At 46.9% G+C, this 24029-nt stretch overlaps 1 protein-coding gene across 3 annotated transcripts in view; it reads right to left on the bottom strand.

The window, feature by feature from the left end:
- The window catches only part of LOC144949617 (protein MTSS 2-like), an 86216-nt gene that overhangs the window by 57079 nt on the left and 5108 nt on the right, over positions 1 to 24029 (bottom strand). For all 3 annotated transcript variants that reach the window (XM_078879588.1, XM_078879587.1, XM_078879589.1), the window contains exons 2-3: positions 9883 to 9944; positions 8413 to 8486 (exon numbers count right to left, since the gene is read on the bottom strand). In XM_078879588.1, coding sequence (XP_078735714.1) covers positions 8413 to 8486; positions 9883 to 9944 — 136 coding nt within the window. The remainder of the gene's footprint in view (positions 1 to 8412; positions 8487 to 9882; positions 9945 to 24029) is intronic.

Raw genomic sequence — 24029 nt, 5'->3', positions numbered from 1 at the left:
CACCAGACAAATAAATGACATTCAATATTTAGAGGTTTTCTTAGGGGTTAGATCGCGCAAAAATATAAATGTGTCATTAAACCCGCCACTATCCGACACAACTGACTAGTAAGGTTTGTCACGTAAACAGAACATGCCAATTCGTTACAAGTACAGCACACCGGTGCGTTGGAGAGCAGATCCACAACATTTACAATCTGAGTACGACGTTTTGCCAGTAATTACCACCAGCTTCATCAGGCGACAGCCAGATTTTTGGAAAAATCCTCCTGTTTCGTTCCTCAAAAGTAAATGGAATCCTCAATGAAACTGGCGACCGAGGGGAGGTTTTTTTTCTTGAGTCGATCTAAAAGAAAAAGATAATTTCGATTTAAAGCTTTCGTGACTGCAGGGATTCATCTTCTTGGATCTTTCGGTAAAGTCACGTAGAATGGAAGTAATACAATAATAAAACATAATAAAATAATTCTCACGACGTTTCGGCCACAACGCAAGCAGCCGTCCTCAGGTGAAGAACAGGTCTGTTCTTCACCTGTTCTTCACCTGAGGACGGCTGCTTGCGTTGTGGCCGAAACGTCGTGAGAATTATTTTATTATGTTTTATTTTATTATTTTATTACTTCCCTTCTACGTGACTTTACCGAAAGAACCAAGAAAAGAAAGATAATATTTCCTGGGAAAACATGACGGCGGAAAGCCGCACACTGACTGGAAAAGAGGGTGACTTGAGGCACGGTCCCAGGACAGGCCAGGCCGAGTTCAGGAGAGAAGAACAAGAACTGCCGCAGGCAAGAGGCCTGTCCATCTCGGATTGAGGATGGCCAGAAACACAACGGATCCAACGCACTTGGGAGACGGTCAGAGGAAACCTCTATCGAGCAGCGGGTCGATGGTGATAATCATCATCATCTTCATGGCGAGCACTTGGGCAGTGTGCCTTCTTCGGAACAGTGAGGAGCAGAGAAAGAGACTAATTTACTTATTTTTGGGATGTCTCAGCGAACACTGCAGTGCCTTAAAAACGCTGAGAGATGTGACAAATGGACAGTTAATGAAGAAACGTAATTTGTCCTACTCTGACAGTCGCAGCACTTAGTTGAGTAATTTGTCATACAGTCAAGTAAAGAATGGGGGACCTATGCTATTGGATGACATGACCTCTGACCTTGGTCCAAAATAACCACGAGTGTAAAATTTTAACCACGCTAAACTTGTCGGGGGTTTTCCGCGCAAGGCATTTTATTGAGGATTTTATCACGGTAATATTAGTAGCCCTCTCTGTAGGACGGGCTGAAAGGCAACTCGTCAATTGATATTTAACGGGAAAATTGATTCGATTCGGGAATCAATTTTTTTTGTTAACGATGCGGAGACTTCAGAAGCCTCCACATGAACCCATGACGTAACAAATTACGCACTCGTACGTACGCGATTTGGTGGCATTTTATCGCGAGCTCAGAGATCCAGCTGCAGTATTCTGCACACGGGCGCGAAAGCACAACGCCGTGGTCGCGACATCGCGGATTTCCACCGCAAGAACGATTTGCATTGAGTATGCAAGGCACGAGGCGTGAGGAATATCCCTGACACGTGCGGGAATCGACGTTGACGTTGCCTCATTAAACGGTGCTTGCATTCGACGTTCTCAGCACACAAAGGCAAAGACCCCCCGTGTAGCCTGTAACAGACCGGTGCGGCAAGTGCTGCGAGTAGCACCTATGAAGGCCCGGCATGGCACACGAAGGGGGTGGGTGGCCAACACCAGGGCTGGCTGGCCGGCCGGCTTTTGTCTCCCCAGTGGCGATGTTTACACGTGTTTACACATCGCGCACAGGTACTCATTTGAGGCCGAGTCGACCTACGGGAAGCCCAGGAGCGGTTCAGACGATCGTCACCGGCGTTGGCGGCCGTGAGCAGGAATCAAACTGGGGTGCGACGAGTTCGTACCGCAGCGCGCTAACCACTGCGCCACCGCTCCTCAACACAAAGACAAAGATCCCACCCCCCACCCTATAGCCTCAGCAGACTATTGGGGCGAGTGCTGTTAGCAAGCACACAAACAAACCCCCAATTTGTAAGTTATATAAAATATTGCTCGAAGACAGTTTAACAGATCACCATATCTCTCCCGAAATCATCGATGCGGGTAAATTAGGAAGTAGTTTTGACAAATTGCTCTCCAAAAGCGAGAATATAATAATAATTGCCGTATAGATTCCGATCTCAATGGTGCAGAATAATCGGAAGGACGCCGAGGTCAATCCTCTGTTTTATTTATAAGCCGTTCACAGCCCGATGGGCGACAACATCTGGCAAAAAATGTAAACTGGGACACGAGAAACAGAACCCCTATCGCCGTAATCGTCGCTCGAGCCAGACTCTTCAGACCTTACCTTTTATTAATTTATATTTAGTGACTAGCTTACCTTTTTTTACAAAATCTATTTTGCACTCCTATCGTTTTTTGTTATTGTTGTTGTAAGTTGCTGAACACCTTGCCCCATACTGGACATCTGTGAAACAGAGCTTCATAGCTCATCGGATTCCTCCTCCCGCAGTCCAAATAAAGATTCCGATTCTGACCTTCTTTCATGTGTTTTTGGTCTTGCCCTAAGGTTGTGCCAGGATATTTCCCAATGTCTGCAAGATGTATTACGTATGTATGTATGTATGTTGAACGCCTTTCACACCGCACGTAGCCAACTGCGCTAATCGCAGGGACATCGGGCCGAGGAAAGCAATTAGGCCCAGTAATGCATCACTGAGTTATGCTAATTATGGGTGAACTTGTCCTCCGTTCCTCTATTAAAGCCTCATCTCTTCTCAGCCGCCCGTTCTCTTCCTCTTACCCTCGCCCCTCCACTCCTCCCCGTCCCTCCCCTGTAGCCCATTCGGGATCCCAAAGTAGCACTCTGTCGCGGTTAACTCACTCCTCAATACCTTGTAGCATACCCCCCGTCAACTACCTCATTCCATTCTGTGTCATCGTTTTGTAAGCTCTCTAAACACGCAATTAGATTAGATTCATACCCATAATGCCATGCGCCAGCAACATTTTCTAATTTGACTTTTCATACAGAATAAGTGTTATTAAGACACGTTTGATTATAATCATTACCGAAGGGTGTTTGTCTATTTCTCAATGTCTACTGATAGGTATCTATTTGGTAACTATATACGAACAGGTTTTTTGGGTTAGATTGCATAAATATAAATGTGTTGTTAAACCCGCCACCACCCGACAGCCACCTAGTAAGGTTTGTCACGCAAACAGAACGTGGCCAATCCATTACTAGTACAGCACATCCGGTGTGTTGGAGAGCAAATCCACAACATTTATATTTACGCGTTCTAACCGAAAAAAAAAACCTGTGCTATGGATGATATTGGTCGCGAAAGCATACCACGTGTTAAACAGGTATGCAAATTCATAAACTGTTCATGTGGGAACAATTTTCAATTATGTCATTTTCATCAGGCCCCACGGTGCAGAGTGCAGTCCCCTCAACCCCGATTATTTCCCACTCCATCTGCCGTGGCCTCTCCATCCACATGAAGAAAAAAAGGGGGACATTGCCCCCCTTAAAAACCTCATCCGTTATACGACCGTTTCCTCTTTAGGGCCCACGGTGTTAATGACCAAAGCGTCGAGTTGCTTTGGCTTTTCAGGGAAAACGCACGCTCGCATCTCTCCATACGTGCCTAGGGGGGAGACGGGAAGGGGGGGCGGTGGTGGTGGAGGGGAGGGGTTAGTGGGAGGGAGAGGGGGGGGGGCATTTGTCCCCCCATTGATTTGAGCTTCCCGCTGCGCGCCGCTGACGATTGTCGCCGCCGGCGCGCTCAAGTCTCTGGAGGGGCGCAGACAAAGGAAGAAGACTCGCGAACCGTCGTCCAGTGTCGAGCGCCGCCCGAATCTGATGCACGGAGCAAAAAAAATCCATTCGTAGAACTCCGCAAGGGTAGAGAGGGGGGGTGGTGGGCGGTGGCGGTGGGGGGCTCCATCACAAGGGCCCCCCCCCCCAAGCCGTCGCCGCCGTTCACGGTTCGTCGCAAGATGTCGTCTCCCGCTGTCGACTCAATTTCCGCCCGCGACCCCCCCCCCCATACCCAAACGTACACTCACACTGCCTGTCGCCTCTCTCCGCTCTTCCTCTCTTCCAAGGCTTCCCTTTCTCTTTCGTTTCCCCGGTCTCTCCATTGTTGTCCAGATCACAGCCCGGGGGGGGGGGGGGTTACGCTGGTCGCCCAGACCCCCCCACCCCTCCACACTCGTGTGCTTTTCGGTGATTGTTGCGTTTAAAAATATAAACGAAGAAGTCACTTTAACTGCACGCTTTTAAACGTGTTCAAGAGTAGTAAGTTGCGGCGTGGCGGCGCGATGTTAGCTACCTCGCGCGGTATACGGGAGGTTGTGAGTTCCATCCCGACCCTGATGTTTATGCACGTACATGGATTGAACTTCTTTAGCATCGTACGTAGCCAACCGTGCTAATCGGAGGTACCGGCTGTATATTTGCAGCTTGCGCGTCTCTCTCTCTACGTGGTCACGTGAATTTTTCTCCGGGTCACTCCGGTTTTTCCCCGCCACGTTCGGAATCGACGTCATGCCTTTCGAGCAATTTGACTGCTGTATAAATGCCCACGTGGTGATGAGCGCCACCGAGTTGAGCCAGGTCGCTTCCAAAAGAGAGCCATATAGCTTACCCGTTAAAATATAAACAAGTTTTAGCCCAACAACCGCACCTGACCGCAGACTGCCGTGCCCTGAACTGCCCATTGTGGACTTCTGCCATCCACTTAATTTCCACATTAATCCATTACGTCGCACCCACGATTGTTGTTGTTTTAAATCAAACATCACCCGGCGGTGACATTGTATCTGGGTCATCAAGTCCAGTATTTTGAAATGTAAAATCGCCCTCTCGGTCCCTATACATGGTGAGATATCTTGGTCTGGAGCATAAGGGGGGGGCGGGTGGGAGAGTCCCGCAGGCTATGATTAGACGGTGAGGAATGTACATGGGGAGGGGGTCTTATGGGCGTTTGAATCGTTGCGAGCGAGCGGAATTCGGTTAGAAATGGGGGGGGGGGGAGTGGTGGGGGGTGGTGGTTGTGGGGGGCTGCATTGTTCCGTTAAGCCAAGGGAACTGTGTTGGGGTTGAGGAAATCCAACAAGTGAAGGAATTTGGAAAATAAGTCAAGGCCAATTCAAGTTTCTGTCGTAAACAAAAACCTCTCCCACCATTGAAACGTTCACGGCCAGGATTCATAAATAAATATACGAATCGAAAACTCTACACGTTCGTCCACAAAAGTGTGTGTGTGGCTTTAAAAGCAGGAAAACTATATATAGTGGGCGACATTTCGGGGAATAGCCCTTTCCTGTGGTGTTGACATTGACGAAATTGATGCATTGTTGTTGTTGTCGTTGAATGTGCTTGTGCACCACAGCCAATGCAGCAGCAGCATCATCAAGAAAGCATATGTTTACCAGAGTCATAGTGCAGCATTCTAACCACACTGCTATACCCCACTCCTCCCTACGTAAAAATGCGCTACGTACACGTGAATTACAAAACGACGATTCTTATGCACGAACGCAACTCAACGTGGGCGTCTAGAGTCGGAAAATCGATATGAATCGACAATTTGATGCGTTGTTACAAACGTCTAGCTGGCGCTGATAACAGAATGAGATTTGGTCAGCATTTTCTGAAAACCTTTGCTCAGGCCTAAGATTTGTATTTTTTGTGTCCGAATTACGATAAATCCTGTTGAGTATCTGTGCTTTTGCTGAGGTGGCCAAGTTCAGGGGCACCGAGCTGGCACTGTTGAGATATTGGGTTTGAATTTAGGTGGCCGCTTGTGATTTAAGCGAGGTTTCCGTAGAGTATTCAGAATGGGAATCTCTATTTGTACTGGAGGAATCCGATAAGCTGTGAAGCTCTTTTTCACAGATGTCCAGTAGTGGCACGGGGTTAGAAAGTTACAGCAACAAACAATAAAAAAAACGCGATAGGAGTGCAAAGTATAGGAAATGGAAGGAAATTACACGCAAACATACAAATAAAACTCAACAATTTTTATACTGGTAGGAACCGCCAGGTTACACCAGCCCAAAGGGGATTATTGTGTCCGTCCGTCCGTCGTGCAGGGAGGGGCTGGGTGGGGAGGGAAGGGCTGGGTGGGGAGGGGAGGGTGGGAGGGGCTGGGTGGGGAGGGTGGGGAGGGGCTGGGTGGGGCTGTATGGGGGGTGGGAGGGGTGGGGCTGGGTGGGGCTGGGTGGGGAGGGGCTGGTCACCCCGTGGTGCCCTTGTAAAACTCAACGTTTAACTTACTCACGCCGGCTTGTGCCCGCCCTCACAGTCAGCCATATTTGCGGAATACACCACGCTGCCGTTGACCCTGGCCATTGACCGAGCAACCCAACGTTCCTACCAGCTCGCTCCGCAGGAATGTGTTTACAAGGTAAAGCCCACTGTGAAATAAACGTATTTTTCAGAAGCGACCTGGCCACAAATGATAGCTCAACGAAGTGGCTTATCACGTGGACATTTATAGCAGTCAAAAAATCTAAATGCATGTTGATTCTAAATGTGGAGGGAAAAACTGGAGAACCTGGAGAAAAAAATCCACGCAACCACTGAGAGAGAGACACGCAAACTCCAAATATACAGCAGCAGGCGTCAGGGTCTGGATCGAACCCACGACCTCCTGCTAACCAGTATTGAGCTCACCAAAAAAAATACCCCAACCAACATGTTACTGCGCCAATCGGAGGTGCGGGGGAAAGTCAACAAACCAAATACAAAAAGCAGTTCAAAAATAAATTAGCTTTCAATCTGGATGGTTATAAATTGCATAGCTCCAGTGGCTTCCTAATATCGGAAGGAAGAGCGTTCCAGACGGCCAAAGAAGCGCATCTGAAAGCGCCGCGCGATGCGGTGACCACCCTCTTCGTTGACCTTGCTTCCACAATATTTCGTACTTTGTATTTCTGGGAGCGGAAATGCGGTGGTTCTAGTCGTTTGGATTTTGACAGCTTTTCCCCCTTCGTGTGTGGCGGGACGAGAATTTGTGGCGGCGACTGGGTTATTAAACCGAGCTCCAGAGGCATAGAGACAAAGCAGCCAGTTTGAGAACTAAGAGGCGACCGCGCTATCTTTACGCGTCACGTTTCGTCAGCCTCTGCTTCACGGGTACGGAGAAAATAGTGTTTAAAGCGTACAAAGACGTCTCCATACAAGAAGGCAAGCTTTGCCATGTAAAGATCGTAGTTAACGCAGGTACATTGATTTTAAAAAAGCTGTTAATTTTCTTTAAATGCAATAACTTTAGACGCACAATTCCTCCGCCCTATGCCTTCTACAATCACTTTCTATTGTGCTTCTCTACGACTGTGTGTTCTCGTGTTATTAGACGATACAGAGATCGGCGACTGTTGATTGCCTGTTCCGTGTAACAATCGTGCAGAACAGAGCCACCAGGTGAATTCCAAGTGACGATACAAACTGAAAAGTGATGAACTAGCGCTGGCCGACGCATTTGCGTGGAATATAACTTCACCGTGCCGGGTCATGCCCAGACATCGGCTTTAATTATAATTTGATGGGGAACCCACCTTGCGTAAGGTTCTACACCAATGACATGCCAGTCGTTCATTGGGAAGACTTTGTGGCTCCCATAGCTTTGTATTGGACGTTATGGTTTTGACATTTCTTGGGCAAAATAGTTGTTAAGTCGGCAGGCGGGAATGTCCTCGCCAGGAGAGACATTTATTTTTATCTTAATTTCTATCCAACGTGCTGCTTTGGTGATACAGAGCGTGGCGGACGGACGCTAGCGAAATATATGGATACATCTTGACTTAAAGCTTTCGTGACTGCAGGAATTCATGTTCTTTGGGTCTTTCGGTAAAGTCACGTAGATAGGATCAAAGAAAATAACAAAAAAATTACGAAAAACTACGACGGGTCGATCGCAACACAAGCCATCGTCATCAGGATCGTCATCCTCCTGATGATGATGATTGCATGTGTTGTGATCGAAACGTCGTAGTTTGTCATTTCTTTGTTATTTTCTTTTACCGAAAGACCCAAAGAATGTATGAATACATATATGCAAATAGGGGCTGCGTTTTAAATGAGGGCTGAATCGATTCACTCATCTGGCGATTTCTCTACCGTCATAAATTCATGGCCGTGATTCTATTTTTACAAATCGATTCGTTGGGTTTTTTCCAAATGTATAAATGCGGTGAATCGAGCGGCCACTCGTGGAACGCAGGAGACACGTGCGAACCCCATCGTATAAAATATACCCAAGTAAAAGAAAACAACAACAAAAAAACCCCCCCACTGATTCTCGCACAGGCGATCCGACGTTTTCGCCGGGCCACTCGCGAACACTCACCCCGGGAGTTGGTGGCCAGGTCCGCGATTTTCTGGAACGCGTCCAAGAAGGTTGCAGCCGCCACCACAGTCGTTCTGAGTACGAACGGACACAGCAAAGGTGACTTACGGCGGGCATCCAGGGCATGCGTACGCTTCTCATCGCTCGATAATTGCGCACAGAGCGCGACACAAACGTTGCACCGCACATTATACGGAGGATTAAATACTTTAAGGCGCGGTGCTTATCCCACGATGATGTTACTTAGTATTAGAATTGTTTTGCTTGTTTACCCAGAAAAGCCTCACCGGGCCTCGTATGTACGTACGTATGTTGAGCTTCTTTCGCACCGTGCGTAGCCAACTGTGCTAAGTGGAGATTCTCGGCTCATCTCAGGAGGGGGTCCTGCCAAGTTTTTGTCGCCAATTAAGTAGCCCGCGAGAATGTTCGTTCAAATTCGCCACATTTGTGACCGCGACGCCGACCGGACACACACACAAATGGTCCACTCTTGCACAAACGACCTCTCGGAATATTTAACCATAACACAGGGGTTTTTTTTTGGGTTAGATCGCGTAATTATATATTGCTGTGTCGTTAAACCCGCCACCACCCGACACAGCCAATTAGTATGGTTTGTCACGTAAACAGAAAGTGCCAATCTGTTACTACGTTGGCACGTATTTTTTTTACGGTGGATAAACGCAAAGCATTAACCAAGAGGGGGAGTGGCCTGCGAGGTTCGAACTGCAAACCACTGCGCCGGAGCCACGAGCGTGCTGCCAGTCTTGTCCCGTGTGACTTTTGTTGGGATTCCCGTCGCGAAGGCTGACGTCGGTGTATATACCCACGCGTGTGTGTGTGTAGAACTGGCCTTCATAGGTGCTCGCTAACAGAACTTGTCCCAACAGTCTGTTAAGGCTATACGGGGGATCTTTGTAGAAAACTTGATTTGAAGCTTTCGTGACTGCAGGAATTACTCTTTGGTTCTTTCGGTAAAGTCACGTATTATTTAATTTAGTTTCTTTCTACGTGACTTTACCGAAAGAACCAAAGAGTAATCTTTGTAGAACTCCTTTTGCACCGCACGTGACCAAGCGTGCCAATCGGGGGGTGGGGGGGGGGCATCAGTTTGACATCTGAACCCAACCTGCGCTGTGACCAGCGTGGAGAAGTTATGGCCACAACGTGACTGACACGGAACGGGGAAGGCCTTACGGACGCCAGAGCCGCTCGTTCTTTCTTTTGGTGCAGCTCTTTGGCAGCTTCAGGTATTGAGGCCGAGCACAGGAGAAGCCGAGCACAGGAGAAGCCGAGCACAGGAGAGGCATTCTCGCGAGGGTGCAGCGCTCTCTCGGTGACGTTGAAGCCACACGACGTAACGCTAACACGGTTCCTTTTTTTATTTTTTATTTTTTTGTAATTTAACAGTGAAAAAGTGCGAGGGGGCGCCAACGAAAAGGCGGCCACAAAACGGAGGGGGCGACGTACCGGAGCTGGGAGTGAAATTTGGTCGCTTTGTTTGTAAAGTCCTCCCAGACGGGATAGCTGCTCTGAAAACGACAAAAAACAACAACAAAATTAAAAATTACACGACGAAAAAAAAACAGCCGTCCCCCGCAAAACAAACCTCGCGTCACGTTTAATGTAAAATCTATCTGCCGAGTTTCGGGCGGATATTTTTCAAGGTTTGGCCGCACTTTCGGCTCTTACAAAAAAAGCGTAAAAGCTACAAGAATGTGTTTTTCTCGAGAGAGAGAGGGAGAGAAAATAAGCGCGATTGTGATCTCTGGGTCGCGGCTCGCAAGTCACGTGACGCCGCGGGTACTTTGCGTGTGCAACGCACACGGTCAGAGTCAGAATATTTATTTACACTCGAGGAGGAATCCGATGAACCATGAAGCTCTTTTTCACAGATGCCCAGTAGGGGCACGGAGTGAGAACGTCACAACAACAAACGGTACGGAAACACGATAGCAGTGCAAAGTACACGAAAGGTAAACAAATCACCCAGACACGTACAAATAAAACTAAACCATCCCCATCCTACCAGGCAAAGCCCACTGAGATAGTAACTATTTTTTTAGATGTGCTGGACACAACTAATTGAGGCCAATGCATATTTATTTACTTTGAGCAGCAGCAGCAATAGCGTGAGACGCAATCGTCTCTCCCGTAAGTTTGGTGGTCTTGAAAACAAGGTTGTGTTCCATCCTGTCAAGCGTGGCACGGCCACGTGACAGGCAGGGCCAAACTGGGTCGTAGCTGGCAGTAGCCACTGAAAACCGGCGGCATCCCACTGTGGTTGGGACAGCTGGATCAATGTTAACCCAACGTTGGCCCAACCAACATTCCATGTTCGCTCTCGTCTCGGTACATCTCTCTCTCTCGTGTCGAGAGACCGTTATCTACATTGGGGTGCCACGGTCGCGAGATGTTAACTACATCGCCTGGTATGCAGGAGGTCGTGGGTTCAAACCGGACCCCTGACGGCTGCTGCTGTATATTTGGAGTTTGCGTCTCTCTCTCTCTCTCTGTGGTCGAGCGGATTTTTCTCCGGGTCCTCTGGTATTTTCATCTCCACATTTAGAATCAACATCGCGCGTTTAGAGTATTTGGCTGCTTAGAAATGTTGTAACACGTTCATAAACTCACGCTCGAATTACCAAGGGCATTTATGGAAATCAATGCATTGTTCATTGCACATTGTTAATGGTAATACGAGTTTCGATTAACGGAGCTGGTAGGCTAACTTAATGACATGGCCAAAATATAATTTCTGTCTGGCCAGAAATTATATTTTCCCTGAACCAATTTCTATAAATTAGTCTGAAAAACATAACTACCAACCTGCACTGATCAGCGTGGTAAAGTATGGTCAATACAACCCCTAGAACCTACACAGCATGGACAGGCCTTCCTCCAAAAGTGTATTTTCAAAGGGCTTCAAGTTACTATTCATTCGTGTATTTATAAAAAAATAAAGGGGCAGGAGGTGGAGTAGTGGTGCACGGGTGAGCACACTGCACTTGCCATTGTTCATTTATTATTCCTTAAGTATCCTGGGAGATTTTCACCAACACTCTCCGAATCCCGACGTGCCACTCGCCTCGTGACTTCCATTTCGTTGGGCCAACCCGGGTACCGTTAGTTCCGCGCCGGCGTTAAGACGCGGCAAAAGCGGCCGCCCGTTTTTTGGAGTTTGTCCGTGTCCAAAAATGGTCACGCGACTACCCCCACCTCCGTAACGATCCTGCGGGCCAGCTTATTTACTCCGCGGGTGAGGTCACGAGGCGCGCGAGGGGAGCAGGGGCGCACGGGGCGGCTGGTGGTTGCCGTGCACCTCCCTGGCGGAGGGGACGGCTCCTCGACAGCGGTAAACGTTGAACGTCGCCGCGCCAATGTTTGGGTGCAACGTGGATCCAACGGTTTCGACCTGAATGGGTGCCGCCATTCAGGTCGGTGAGATGTTATCTCCCTCGCTGGGTGTGCAGGAGGTCGCCGGTTCGATCCCGACTATCGGCAATGCCTGTTTGGAGTCTGTCTTCCCCGTGGTCGCGTGGATTTTTCTCCGGGACCTCTGATTTTTGCCTCCACATCTACAATCCACGTGCGCATAGTAATTGTACGTTTTTTGTGTGATGACGAGCCACTTCTTTGAGCTATCATTTGCAGCCAGGACGCTTCTGAAAAATAGCTACATAGCTCAGCGGGCCTTATCTGGCAAAAAAATAGTTTAACTTTAGTTGAGGCATGCCAACTGGAATTGAGGTCTGGGTTCTGTGGTGGTGCTAGAACATTGGAGGGGGAAGCGGGGGCTAAGCAGATATCATGTTTGGAACCCCTCTTGCAACACCGTTAGGTCTATAAACTCCTCGTGAAATGACAGATCAGATGGAAATGTAGTGAGATGAGAGCAATGAAACTCAACTTAAAACTAAACAATTTTTTTTATTTTACCAGGCAAGCCCCACTGGGCTACAGAGCCTCTCTTTTCAGAAGCGACCTGGCCACAAACGATAGCTCAACAAAGTGACTCATCATCATCGTGTGGAAATTCATAGCAGCGGCCAAAAAGCTTCCAAACGCTACAACGTCAGCTACGTCGTCACGCAAAAATACTGCACTGCAGCACGCGGTGGGGGGGATCGGGAGCAGTTAATTGGTCAAGGCAGATATGTGACGTTACATTTTAATTGTAAACAAATAATTGGAAGGGGCCGGATGATTGCGTCGGCAACTTGGTTCGAAGGAGGGGACGGGAGCTGGCAATGCGTGAAGAGAGCCCCGCTGAGAAGCCAACACACCGTGTTAACCCGCGCTCTTATTTCTGAAATCAATTAAAAAAGAAATCATAAACACGCTGTCAAAAGTAATCACGTAATTAGATTGTTATATCGGTAACACCGAGTAATCACTGATCAGAGACTTGATTTGCTTTGAAACGAGAACCCTTTGAGCGGCGTTCGCCGAGAGCGAGCGCAGAGCTGAAAGCCGCGCGTGAGATCGAGATACAAAGGGGGTCCGAAACGGTGACGTTCATTATCACGCAAGGCCCTTTCGTCAATCCACGCGGCGACACTTGACCACGCCGGCCAGCGCTGCGCCCTCCGCTGCCCACAGCGTAGCCCCGTGGACACCGGGGGGGGGGGGGGGGGGGGGATTTAGAATGCAGTGCAGTGCGTCGGATTTCAAATGTGCGGACCCTCAAGCTGCCGTGCATTGCAAACAACCGAGACGAAAAAGCGTGCGACGTTGGGCAGAATGGCCTGTGACGTGCCGCGCGATGGACACTCGGCGCGGTGCCCTCTCGTCAGGTCAGGCGTGCAGCTTGCTGTAAGGGTGCCACGGTGGCTAGGAGATGTTAACTACCTCGTCTGGTGTGCAGGAGGTCGTGGGTTCGATCCCGACCCTGACGATGCCTGCTGCTGTATATTTGGAGTTTGCGGCGTCTCTCATCATCATCACGGTGGCTATGAGATGTTAACTACCTCTGGTGTGCAGGAGGTCGTGGGTTCGATCCCGACCCTGACGATGCCTGCTGCTGTATATTTGGAGTTTGCGGCGTCTCTCATCATCATCACGGTGGCTATGAGATGTTAACTACCTCTGGTGTGCAGGAGGTCGTGGGTTGGATGCTGACCCTGACGACCCCTGCTGTTGTATATTTGGAGTTTGCGTGTCTCTCTTCATCACGGTGGCTAGGAGATGTTAACTACCTCGTCTGGTGTGCAGGAGGTCGTGGGTTCGATCCCGACCCTGACGATGCCTGCTGCTGTATATTTTGAGTTTGCGTGTCTCTCTCTCTCCCCGTGGTTGTGTGGATTTATTTGGCTGCCATCAATTTCCACGTGACGATAAGCCACTTCGTTGAGCGATCATTTTTGATCGCTTGGTCGCTTTTGAAAAAGAGCTACATAGCTCAGTGGGCCTTACCTGCTAAAATAAAAACATAGTTTATAGTTTAGTACGTTTCGCTGGTCAACTGAACCGCGTCTTGGCTGCTCCTGCCCCACTACAGTATTCTCAGGTCTCTCTGAACAGTCGACAGGCTACCAGGTGACCTTAAAAATGTCATCGAGTTCACTCACGGCCCAGTGTATACTAAGCCCACCCCGAGTTGCTCCGAAAAACCAAGTAAGTGTGGTCATGATGGCCCAGGAACGATAAAGGCTTTTTCGGCGCGAGCATCAGAAATATAAAAAAAATGGGACGATTGGCCTAAAGCCAGACGTCATTGTTGTCTTAACAAAGCGGACAATGAGTCTCCTTCACATATCCCGCCACGTAAAAACTAGAAATCCACTTCAACCACAGGGCCTTCAGGCAGTGATTAACTTCAGCAACATTGATTCAATAATAAGTAAACCCTGCACCCGTTTCGACACACATTGTCTCATCAGCAGAGTCAGGCTTTGATTGACGCAATTCTGGGTGAACTGCCCGATTTTATTGGCAAGGATCCTCTATTTTTAAGATATGGGTCCCAGTTCGATGCCAAATTTTATACGTATACCATACAAAACACAACATAATTGTTCCACGTCGTTATGGATAATATGTGACAAAAATCTATTCTGTCGCTCTATATATTCTCTACAAACGCGCTCATTATTTTATGTTAATCGCGTTTTGGTCGACCCTTATAAATTCGAGTAGGACAGTCTAAAGTGGCACGAGTGCATCAATAATATCACCATCCTCGCTCATCTGCCAGAAAGCACAATCCAGGTTGCTCGTTCAGGTTCCGTCTAAATTTGTTGGATTTTAATCAATTATTTTTATAAATCATCGTGGGGCTCAAAAAGTATCGATGCAACCCAGGCCACTCCTTGAAAATAAGGTGGGGGGCAATGTCATCTCCCCCGTGTCTCGATCGTATTTATTTCATTTGCTGGTTTGAATAAAAAAGGACATTTGACCAAGGCACCGCAGAGATGCAAATGCTGCAGCAGTTAGTGATGCATGCATAATTCATCGCAGCGGTAAAACATAATTTTGGTCCAAGGTGATGGAATGTTGACCGGTAACAAAAATTTATGTCTCTCATTTAAAAAACCAATCCGGGTTTGTGTCTAAAATATATGCAGAGAACACGAGATGGATAAACGGAGCGAGCCACATTTTATGAAATGATAACATGCGCTCTCCCTTACACTAAGCTCTAAACAGTGCTTGATAAGATTTTTCGAAACACTGATGATAAAATGTACGGGTATAATAATTTCACTCCAACCGCCCTTCGCCCCTCCCACCACGATTCAATAGTATTGTGGGGATTCGGGGTCACGATGCAATGCCTGATTCTTGCTTGGACATTGTGGTAACTGCAGCGGCCTCCAGCGGCTGGAAGGATAAGGTCGAAACACATGACCAAAAACTATAAATATACACACGAAATTAAAAACGTCAGATCTTACACGCGTGATTTAATGCACGTATCGAGAGCTTGAGTATCAGTACAGCCCTTCCTGAAGGTGTCATTCATTTGGTCCGACGTGCTGGTGTAAGTAAATGAAACCCAGTTCCGTGATGATACGCCACATACGTAGTCCGCGAGCCCGCAGCTGATATTTCACTTGCATGCATTAATATGCAATGATCAAGGTCCACCGCCACAAAACGTTACCAGTTATAGATATATATATTTAGATTTCCTTCTAAGACCACAGTGTTATTGACGATCGTGTTGAGTTGTTTTTGCTATTTCTGCACCATTGCCGAAGCAGCATCGCCAAACGAAGATATTTCCGCTTGTCGGTACCACCCGAGTTGTCACAACTTCACCGGTTCAAAATGTCTTCGCGCAGCCAGTCGCGGTGAACTCTACGAGAACCATTTTTCGTTGTCCTTCCCCCGCACGCGCACCTCCAATTATCACGGTTGGCTACGTACGGTGCGAAAGAAGTGTTAACATACACACAGGCAGTTGAAAAGAGTGGCGTTATGAAACAGTCCACTCTTATCGGCCGTAGAAGCAGCTTGGTTTGTTTAGCATGTTTAAATGCGATGCTGCGAGCGTGAATGCGACGGCGCTTTGAGTGCCAGATCTGCGGCCAAAAAAACCGCGCCACCGAATGTAAACAAAGACCGACATCGGCTTTGCCTGACGAAGGTTTTTGACACCTTATAAGGGGGGGGGTCTGTGTTCTTCACCAATTTTCAGAGGGGAGCCACCTTTTGAGACCATCGGGGTTTTGAACATCACGACGACGATGATTGGGGGTGTTTTCACATTTGCGTATTGTCGGAGAGGGAGGGAGGCGGGCGGGCGGGGGATGCGTGGTTCGGCACGTCAGGGGCCGGCACTAAAGGCCACCAGGGGCCACCAGGGGCCGCCAGGGGACCGCGGGCCTCTGCGGTGAAGAGACGCCGCTCTTGGGCGGCAATAACTTCTCCGCTGGCCCCCGTGGCCTTCGAGGAAGCATTCCATTGCCGAATGCCGCCGATCGGAGCCAACCCATCGTGGGCCCCCCCGCCCCCCCGCCATCCAAAAACCGAGCCTGTGGCTATGACGGCCACGGGGCAGATCTGGCAATAGTTTAGACATTTTTAAATCCCCCGGTGAACGCACGCGCCGGTTGGGCGCTGCGGCAAGGCACGCGGAGAACGCAGCCGAGCCAACAGCTGCCCTCTCCACCACCACCCCCCCCCCACCACCCCAGCAGCTTGGCGGTTCGGGGCAGGGCTCGGGGCAGCTGTGCCCTCTGCACATTCCGTCTGTGGGCCCTAAACCCTGAGCGGGGTGGTGAGCGGATGGGGGGTCGGAGGGAGGTCCAGGCAAAGCCCCCCATCCCCCCCTTCCCCTACAAACCCATTCCCCATTTCCATCCGATCCAGCGGTGGCAGAAAAATATCACGAACGATAATAAACTTTTAATTTTTACTTTAGCAGGCAATGAGCTATAAAGGTCCTCTTCTTGGTTCTTTCGGTAAAGTCACGTAGAAGGAAAATAATAAAAGAATAAAAATTTAACATAATAAAATAATTCTCACGACGTTTCGGCCACAACGCAAGCAGCCGTCCTTGCGTTGTGGCCGAAACGTCGTGAGAATGATTTTATTATGTTTTATTTTTATTCTTTTATTATTTTAATATGTTTTATTTTTATTAGTTTATTATTTTATTATGTTTTATTTTTATTATTTTATTATTTCCCTTCTACGTGACTTTACCGAAAGAACCAAGAAGATGAATCCCTGCAGTCACGAAAGCTTTAAATCGAAATATAAAGGTCCTTTTCAGAAGTGACCTGGCTATTACAAATGGTAGCAAGTTGAAAATGTACAGCAGCCAAATACTCTTAAACGCGTGATGTTGGTTCTGAAACGTGGAGGGGAAAACCGGAGGACCCGGAGGGAAAATAAATCCACGCGACCACGGGGAGAGAGAGAGACACGCAAACTCCAAATATACCGCAGGCGTCAAGGGTTGGGATTGAACCCATGGCCTCCTTCATACCAGGCGAGATAGTTAACGTCTCCTAGCCACCGTGGCTGTACAGTAAAACTGAATGTTGCTTATAAGGATGGTGCATACGTGTGATTTTGAGAGATTGTGAGGGATTGTAAGGGATTGAGGAATTGCGTGTTATTGTGAGGAATTGTGTGTGATTGTAAGGGATTGAGGAATTGCGTGTGATTGTGAGGGATTGTAAGGGATTGAGGAATTGCGTGTTATTGTGAGGGATTGTGTGTGATTGTAAGGGATTGAGGAATTGCGTGTGATTGTGAGGGATTGTGAGGGATTGTAAGGGATTGAGGAATTGCGTGTTATTGTGAGGGATTGCGTGTGATTGTAAGGGATTGAGGAATTGTGAGGGATTGTGAGGGATTTTGAGGGATTGTGAGGGATTGTCAAGGATTGCGAGGGATTATGAGTGAGGGATTATGAGTAAGGGATTGCGTGTGATTGTGATGGATTATGAGTGAGGGATTGCGTGTGAGGGATTGCGACGGATTGTAAAGGATTGCGTGGGATTGTGAGGGACAAGCTGCGTCACTGGTGCACACAAAGCCCCTCAACATTACATCCCACACCCTCCGATTAGCACGCTTGGCTACGTGCGGTGCGAAAGAAGTTGAAAGTTCGTACAGCACCACATCTTCAGTCGTCATCGGCTGCCCACGGTGCAGCAAATGATTGTTTCAAACGGTTGTCGTCTTAGCGGATTAAAGGAACATGCCCAGTGGGCTTAAGTACGAAAACGAAAACAAAAATGAGCGGGCGAGCGAGAAAGCTGAGATTGTCTTGTGAGCTTTAACTTTTAAATGTCTCCACGGCGACGAAAAAAGACGTGCTGCGTGCGTGTGTATGTGTGCGTGTGTGTGCAAGTGTGTGTGTAAGTGTGTGTGTGTATGTGGGAGACAAAGGCGGTCAGGCGTGGTGCTGGCCACCCACCCCCTCGCATGCCGTGCCGGCCTTCAAAGGTGCTCGCTAACAGCACTTGCCCCTACAGTCTGTTAAGGCTACACGGGGGATTTTTGTCCTGTTTTTTTTGTTCGTTTGAATTTTTTGCTACTTTAAATAGCGTGTGCCCTCATCTTTTGATCTTTATTATTTACAGGACTGCACGGATAGCGAGATGTGCCGTGTAGTTAGTGGGACTTGTCTGGACTTGCTTGAACCGGAGTGTTATACAGAAATAACTTGATCATTAAAAACATATATACGATGTACATTTCTAAATCTACTCCTGATGACGACCGCTTGTGTTGCCATCGAAACGTCGTATTTTTTGTTATTTTCTTTGAACCTATCTACGGGATTTTACCGAAAGCCCCAAAGAATATGAATTCCTGCAGTCACGAAAGCTTTAAGTCAAGATTTAATTGTCAAATCCCTGAAATCGCAAACGATATTGGGGTTTTGATTTAAAGCTTTCGTGACTGCAGGGATTCATATTATTGGTTCTTTGAGTAAAGTCACGTAGAAGGGAAATAATAAAATAACAAGTGAGAATTTTATTGTTTTATAATGTTATCATTGTATTACTTCCCTTCTACGTGACTTTACGGAAAGAACCAAGAATATGATACATATTGGGGTTGTCTTTTTTTACATCGCATAAACCTGCAGCAAGGAGAATTCCTTGCGTGTGACATTGTGGGGTAGGGGGATGATGTATGGGTTTCTTTTTCTCTTGGCATTTACATATTTCATTATTGTGAGTGTTGGTTGTATGTGGAGGGGGGGGGGAATTTGAAATGTGTGAATGGCAGACACGGAGAAAAGGTTATAACTACACAGTTGAGACCTGAGAAAAGTCCTACATTAATTAAGTGTAATAAATTAATGAATTCCAAAAGATTATTAGAATCCGTCCGCGCATTAATGTCAATGCATGTCGGCTTGAACGTGTGTTACAATACATTTCAACAACCCGATGTGATTTCTTAGAAATTAATACAAATGCCCGATGTGTCCTGACTTTTGGGCCACGTTGTATCCTCCATATAAACCGAAATGCCCACAGACACAAGACGTATCCCATGATGTAGCTGCTCGCCCCGAGATACAAATGCTCTGATAGTGCATTGTCTTTGTGCTGTTCGCGTTTTGGCGTTCTCTCGTCTGACGTTGGTGAAACTAGGCCAGGGGTCGGCAACCTACGGCTCCGGAGCCGCATGCGGCTCTTTACGGGCTGCTTCTTGACGATATGTACGTATGTACATAGATGCATTGCGGCTCTTGAAATACTGAATTTTGTACCGAATTGTAAAGAAATGGCTCCTCTTGTTATTTTGGTTGCCGACCCCTGAACTAGGCCATGAAGAAGGGTGCCTCTGGTGTAGGCCAATCAGCAGTTTCAAAGACAATGCCAAATACTATCAGAGCATTTGTGTTTGCATGTTCACCACCAAGTACGTGTGGTCAATGCAGACTTGATGTCTTGCACAAGGTATCCATTTGGTGTTTAAACATCTTAACACCTCACCATTGGAACCTCATTTGATAATTGTGTTTTTACCCTTCTATCTGGCAACAAGGTTCCAATGGTGTAAATGCTTACCCCGAGCTCTCATACTCTGATGGTGCATTATCTTTGAGTTGTGCGCCTTTTGGCGTCATCTGGTCCAACCCATGTGAGACTAGGCTCTAAGGAAAGCTGTCTCGGGTGTGGACCAATCAACTTCAAGGACAGTGCATACATTATCAGAGTCATGTTTTTTGTTTGCATTATGGCTGCAGGTATTGTGGTCTATGCAAACATGACTCCTTGTAAAAAAAAGGTGTCAGTTTTGTTGCCAGATAGAAGGGTAAAAAAAAACAATTATCATCTTAACACCTGTTTTTACAGGTACTCTTTGGGTCTTTCGGTAAAGTCACGTAGATAGAAAAAAAAAATCACGACGTTCCGATGTCAACACAAGCAATCGTCTTCAGGTGATAAAATACAGCAGAACTGCTGAGGCAGGATACATCTACATGACTTTACCGAAAGACCCAAAGAGTATGAATTCCTGCAGCCACGAAAGCTTTGAGTCAAGATTTTACCTCCTGTTTTATTACCAGAAAGGGTAGAACCTCTTCTTATGTTTCATGTGCACAGACTGTTGAAACCTGCTCCAGCTAGGTGGCGCTGTGTCAATACAGGAACTCCTCTACTTACAAACATTCGACTTACAAACTTTCAGGGATACGAACAAACCCGGTCCGTATGTCCAGTTGCCTGTTCGAACCGAGAGTCATAAGTTCAACCGCCGCGCAATAGATGGCGGTGATGGCATCTACATCTGCAGAACATGAAGAACCAGTGGCATCTACATCTGCAGAACATGAAGAACCAGTGGCATCTACATCTGCAGAACATGAAGAACCAGTGGCATCTACATCTGCAGAACATGAAGAACCAGTGGCATCTACATCTGCAGAACGTGAAGAATCAGTAGCATCTACGTCTACAGGAGATTATACAACCTTTAAAGCCATTCCCCGTACTCTTAGTTCTTTCGGTAAAGTCACGTAGGTAAAAAATGAAATTAAAAAAAAAATAAAAACAATACAATCACGACGTTTCGGAGGCAACACAAGCTTCCGTCTTCAGGTGAAACTGTCACAGCAAAAAATCTGTATCACCTGAAGACGGAAGCTTGTGTTACCTCCGAAACGTCGTGATTTTATTGTTTTTATTTTTTATTAATTTTAATTTAATTTTTTTACCTACGTGTCTTTACCGAAAGAACTAAGAGTATGAATCCGTGCAGTCAAGAAAGCTTCAAATCTAGAATTAGTCCGTGTATATCCGCTTTGTCTCGCAATTAGGAAATTAAACATGGGCGAAGGCCCCGGGGCCGATCCAGGGCACGCTGGTGGGACAACGTCGCTCGGCTGGCCTGGGAACGCCTGGGAATACCCTAGGAAGAGCTAGAGTCTGTGTATAGTAGTGTATAGTGTAGTAGTGTGTCGTAGTGTAGCGTACAGTGTAGTGTATAGTGAAGTAGTGTAGTAGTGTAGTGTATAGTGAAGTAGTGTATAGTGTAGCAGTATGTAGTAATGTAGTGTATAGTGTAGTAGTGCAGTGTATAGTGTAGTAGTGTAGTGTATAGTGTAGTAGTGTAGTGTATAGTGTAGTAGTGTAGTGTATAGTGTAGTGTAGTAGTGTAGTGTATAGTCTAGCAGTGTGTAGTGTAGTAGTGTATAATAATGTAGTGTATAGTGTAGTAGTGTAGTGTATAGTGTAGTAGTGTAGTGTATAGTGTAGTAGTGTAGTGTATAGTGTAGTGTAGTAATGTAGTGTAGCAGTGTATAGTAATGTAGTGTATAGTGTAGTAGTGTAGTGTAGTAGTGTATAGTGAAGTAGTGTAGTGTATAGTGAAGTAGTGTAGTAGTGTAGTGTATAGTGTAGCAGTGTGTAGTGTATAGTGTAGTGTAGTAGTGTAGTTTAGCAGTGTATAGTAATGTAGTGTATAGTGTAGTAGTGTATAGTGTAGTGTAGTAGTGTATAGTGTAGTAGTGTATAGTCGTGTAGTAGTGCATTAGTGTATAGTAATGTAGTGTATAGTGTAGTAGTGTAGTGTAAAGTGTAGTAGTGTAGTGTATAGTGTAGTAGTGTATAGTCGTGTAGTAGTGTATTAGTGTATAGTAATGTAGTGTATAGTGTATTAGTGTAGTGTAAAGTGTAGTAGTGTAGTGTATAGTGTAGTAGTGTATAGTCGTGTAGTAGTGTATTAGTGTATAGTAATGTAGTGTATAGTGTAGTAGTGTAGTGTAAAGTGTAGTGTAGTAGTGTAGCAGTGTATAGTAATGTAGTGTATAGTGTAGTGTAGTAGTGTATAGTGTAGTAGTGTATAGTCGTGTAGTAATGTATTAGTGTATAGTAATGTAGTGTATAGTGTAGTAGTGTAGTGTAAAGTGTAGTAGTGTAGTGTATAGTGTAGTAGTGTAGTGTATAGTGTAGTAGTGCATAGTCGTGTAGTAGTGTATTAGTGTATAGTAATGTAGTGTATAGTGTAGTAGTGTATATTAACTAGTGCTGGAGTCTGTCGCCAGGGAAAGGGAGGTCTGGATCGTCACGACTCAACACGCTGCTTTCACCGCGGCCCTCACCAGGACAAGCGGACTGAGAAACGAACGAACACCGATTATAGTTTGGCGATGCTCTTGCTGCTGTTGCTGCTGCGTTGTCAGTGGTGCGCAAGCAACAATCAAAACACAACGAATGTTCAAGACGCTCGTCAACAAAACACGTTCGCCTTCAAAGGACAATATTCACAACAGCACATTTATGTGGGAATCAATATGCTATGAAGATACGTTGACTATGATATATTTGTGTTCCTTTCAAGGCCACAGTGTTAATGATAAATGCGTTGAGTGCTTTGTTGTTGTCATAATCAGGAAGATTACAGGTCCGACAACCGGTGAGGGTGACTCTGCCCACCACCGAGGTGGCAGATAAAATAGGCACCACTTTGTGAGAAGTACCCTCACGGATATATCGTTCCATTCATTGGCTACCACATTCTGATAAGCCCCCCCCCTCTCCTCCCCCCTCAACTTGTATTTAAGGGCTTGCATCTTGAATCCCTGCCTCACTTGATGCAGCAAATCTGGCTGTGACCGTCCCACCTGATGACGGAGACTTGTGTTGCCTCCGAAACGTCGTGATTTAAAAAACATTTTTTTATTAATTTTAATTTCATTTTTTACCTACGTGACTTTACCGAAATAACTAAGAGTATATATCAAGGATAGGCCCCCGGTCCCTGTAATAAATGTGGAATTCACCATCACTCACTCAGACACTACAAATGGAGAACAGTGCAGCGCTAAGCCCACGGGCGCCTGGTCGCAACCTCCACACGTTTCGTGTAACTTCGATGAGTTGTATTTATAATGTGAGGGAAGTACTAAAACTGGAAAATAAATAACCCGGCACATGTCCCAATTAAAATGAACTTGCGCACAAATAATAACGATTCTGCGTCGTTTCATCAAGACTCTGTGTCGATTTCATTTGTCCAGGTGGAAAGGCGGATAATCGATTTCTTTAACATATGAGCACTTGCCTAAGGATTTTCACTTAAGGATTTTACAATCAGTGGCCGGGTAGCACACGTGGCAACTGGCTCCGGCCACGTAACCGAGTGTTCGAATCCAAGTTGAAGCTACGCCAGAGATGAGACAGGGTTTCTCGCTCAAGTGTTGGGAGTTCATGGACTCATCCCGGTCACCAATGACATCAAAGACAAGGATCCCTCGTGTAGCCTTAACAGACTGTTGGGGCAAGTGCTGTTAGCGAGCAGCACCTATGAAGGCCGGAATAGGCACACGAGGGGGTGGGTGGCCAGCACCACGCCCGACCGCCTTTGTCTCCCCCAGTGGCGATGTTTACACACCACCACACGAAGTACTAATTTGAGGCTGAGTCGACCTAGGGGAGGCTCAGGACCCGGTTTAAATAATCGTCACTGGTGTTGGCCGTGAGCGGGAATCGAACTTGGGTTGGCGGGTTTGTACCTCAGCGCGCTAGCAGCTGCACCACCGCTCCCCAACCAATGGCATCACACACACACACAAAAACCCAACCGTAATTTTCATTTTTTTTCTTCACAAGATTTTGTTAAATGTAAGTTCTGAGAATTTTAAAAAATCCCCATTGGTTCTGACTGTCATGCGACAGGCATAACTCTCA

This window comes from Lampetra fluviatilis, chromosome 54 (genome assembly GCF_964198595.1).
Source record: "Lampetra fluviatilis chromosome 54, kcLamFluv1.1, whole genome shotgun sequence".
NCBI lineage: Eukaryota > Metazoa > Chordata > Hyperoartia > Petromyzontiformes > Petromyzontidae > Lampetra > Lampetra fluviatilis.
This window is presented reverse-complemented; position numbering and strand designations above follow the sequence as displayed.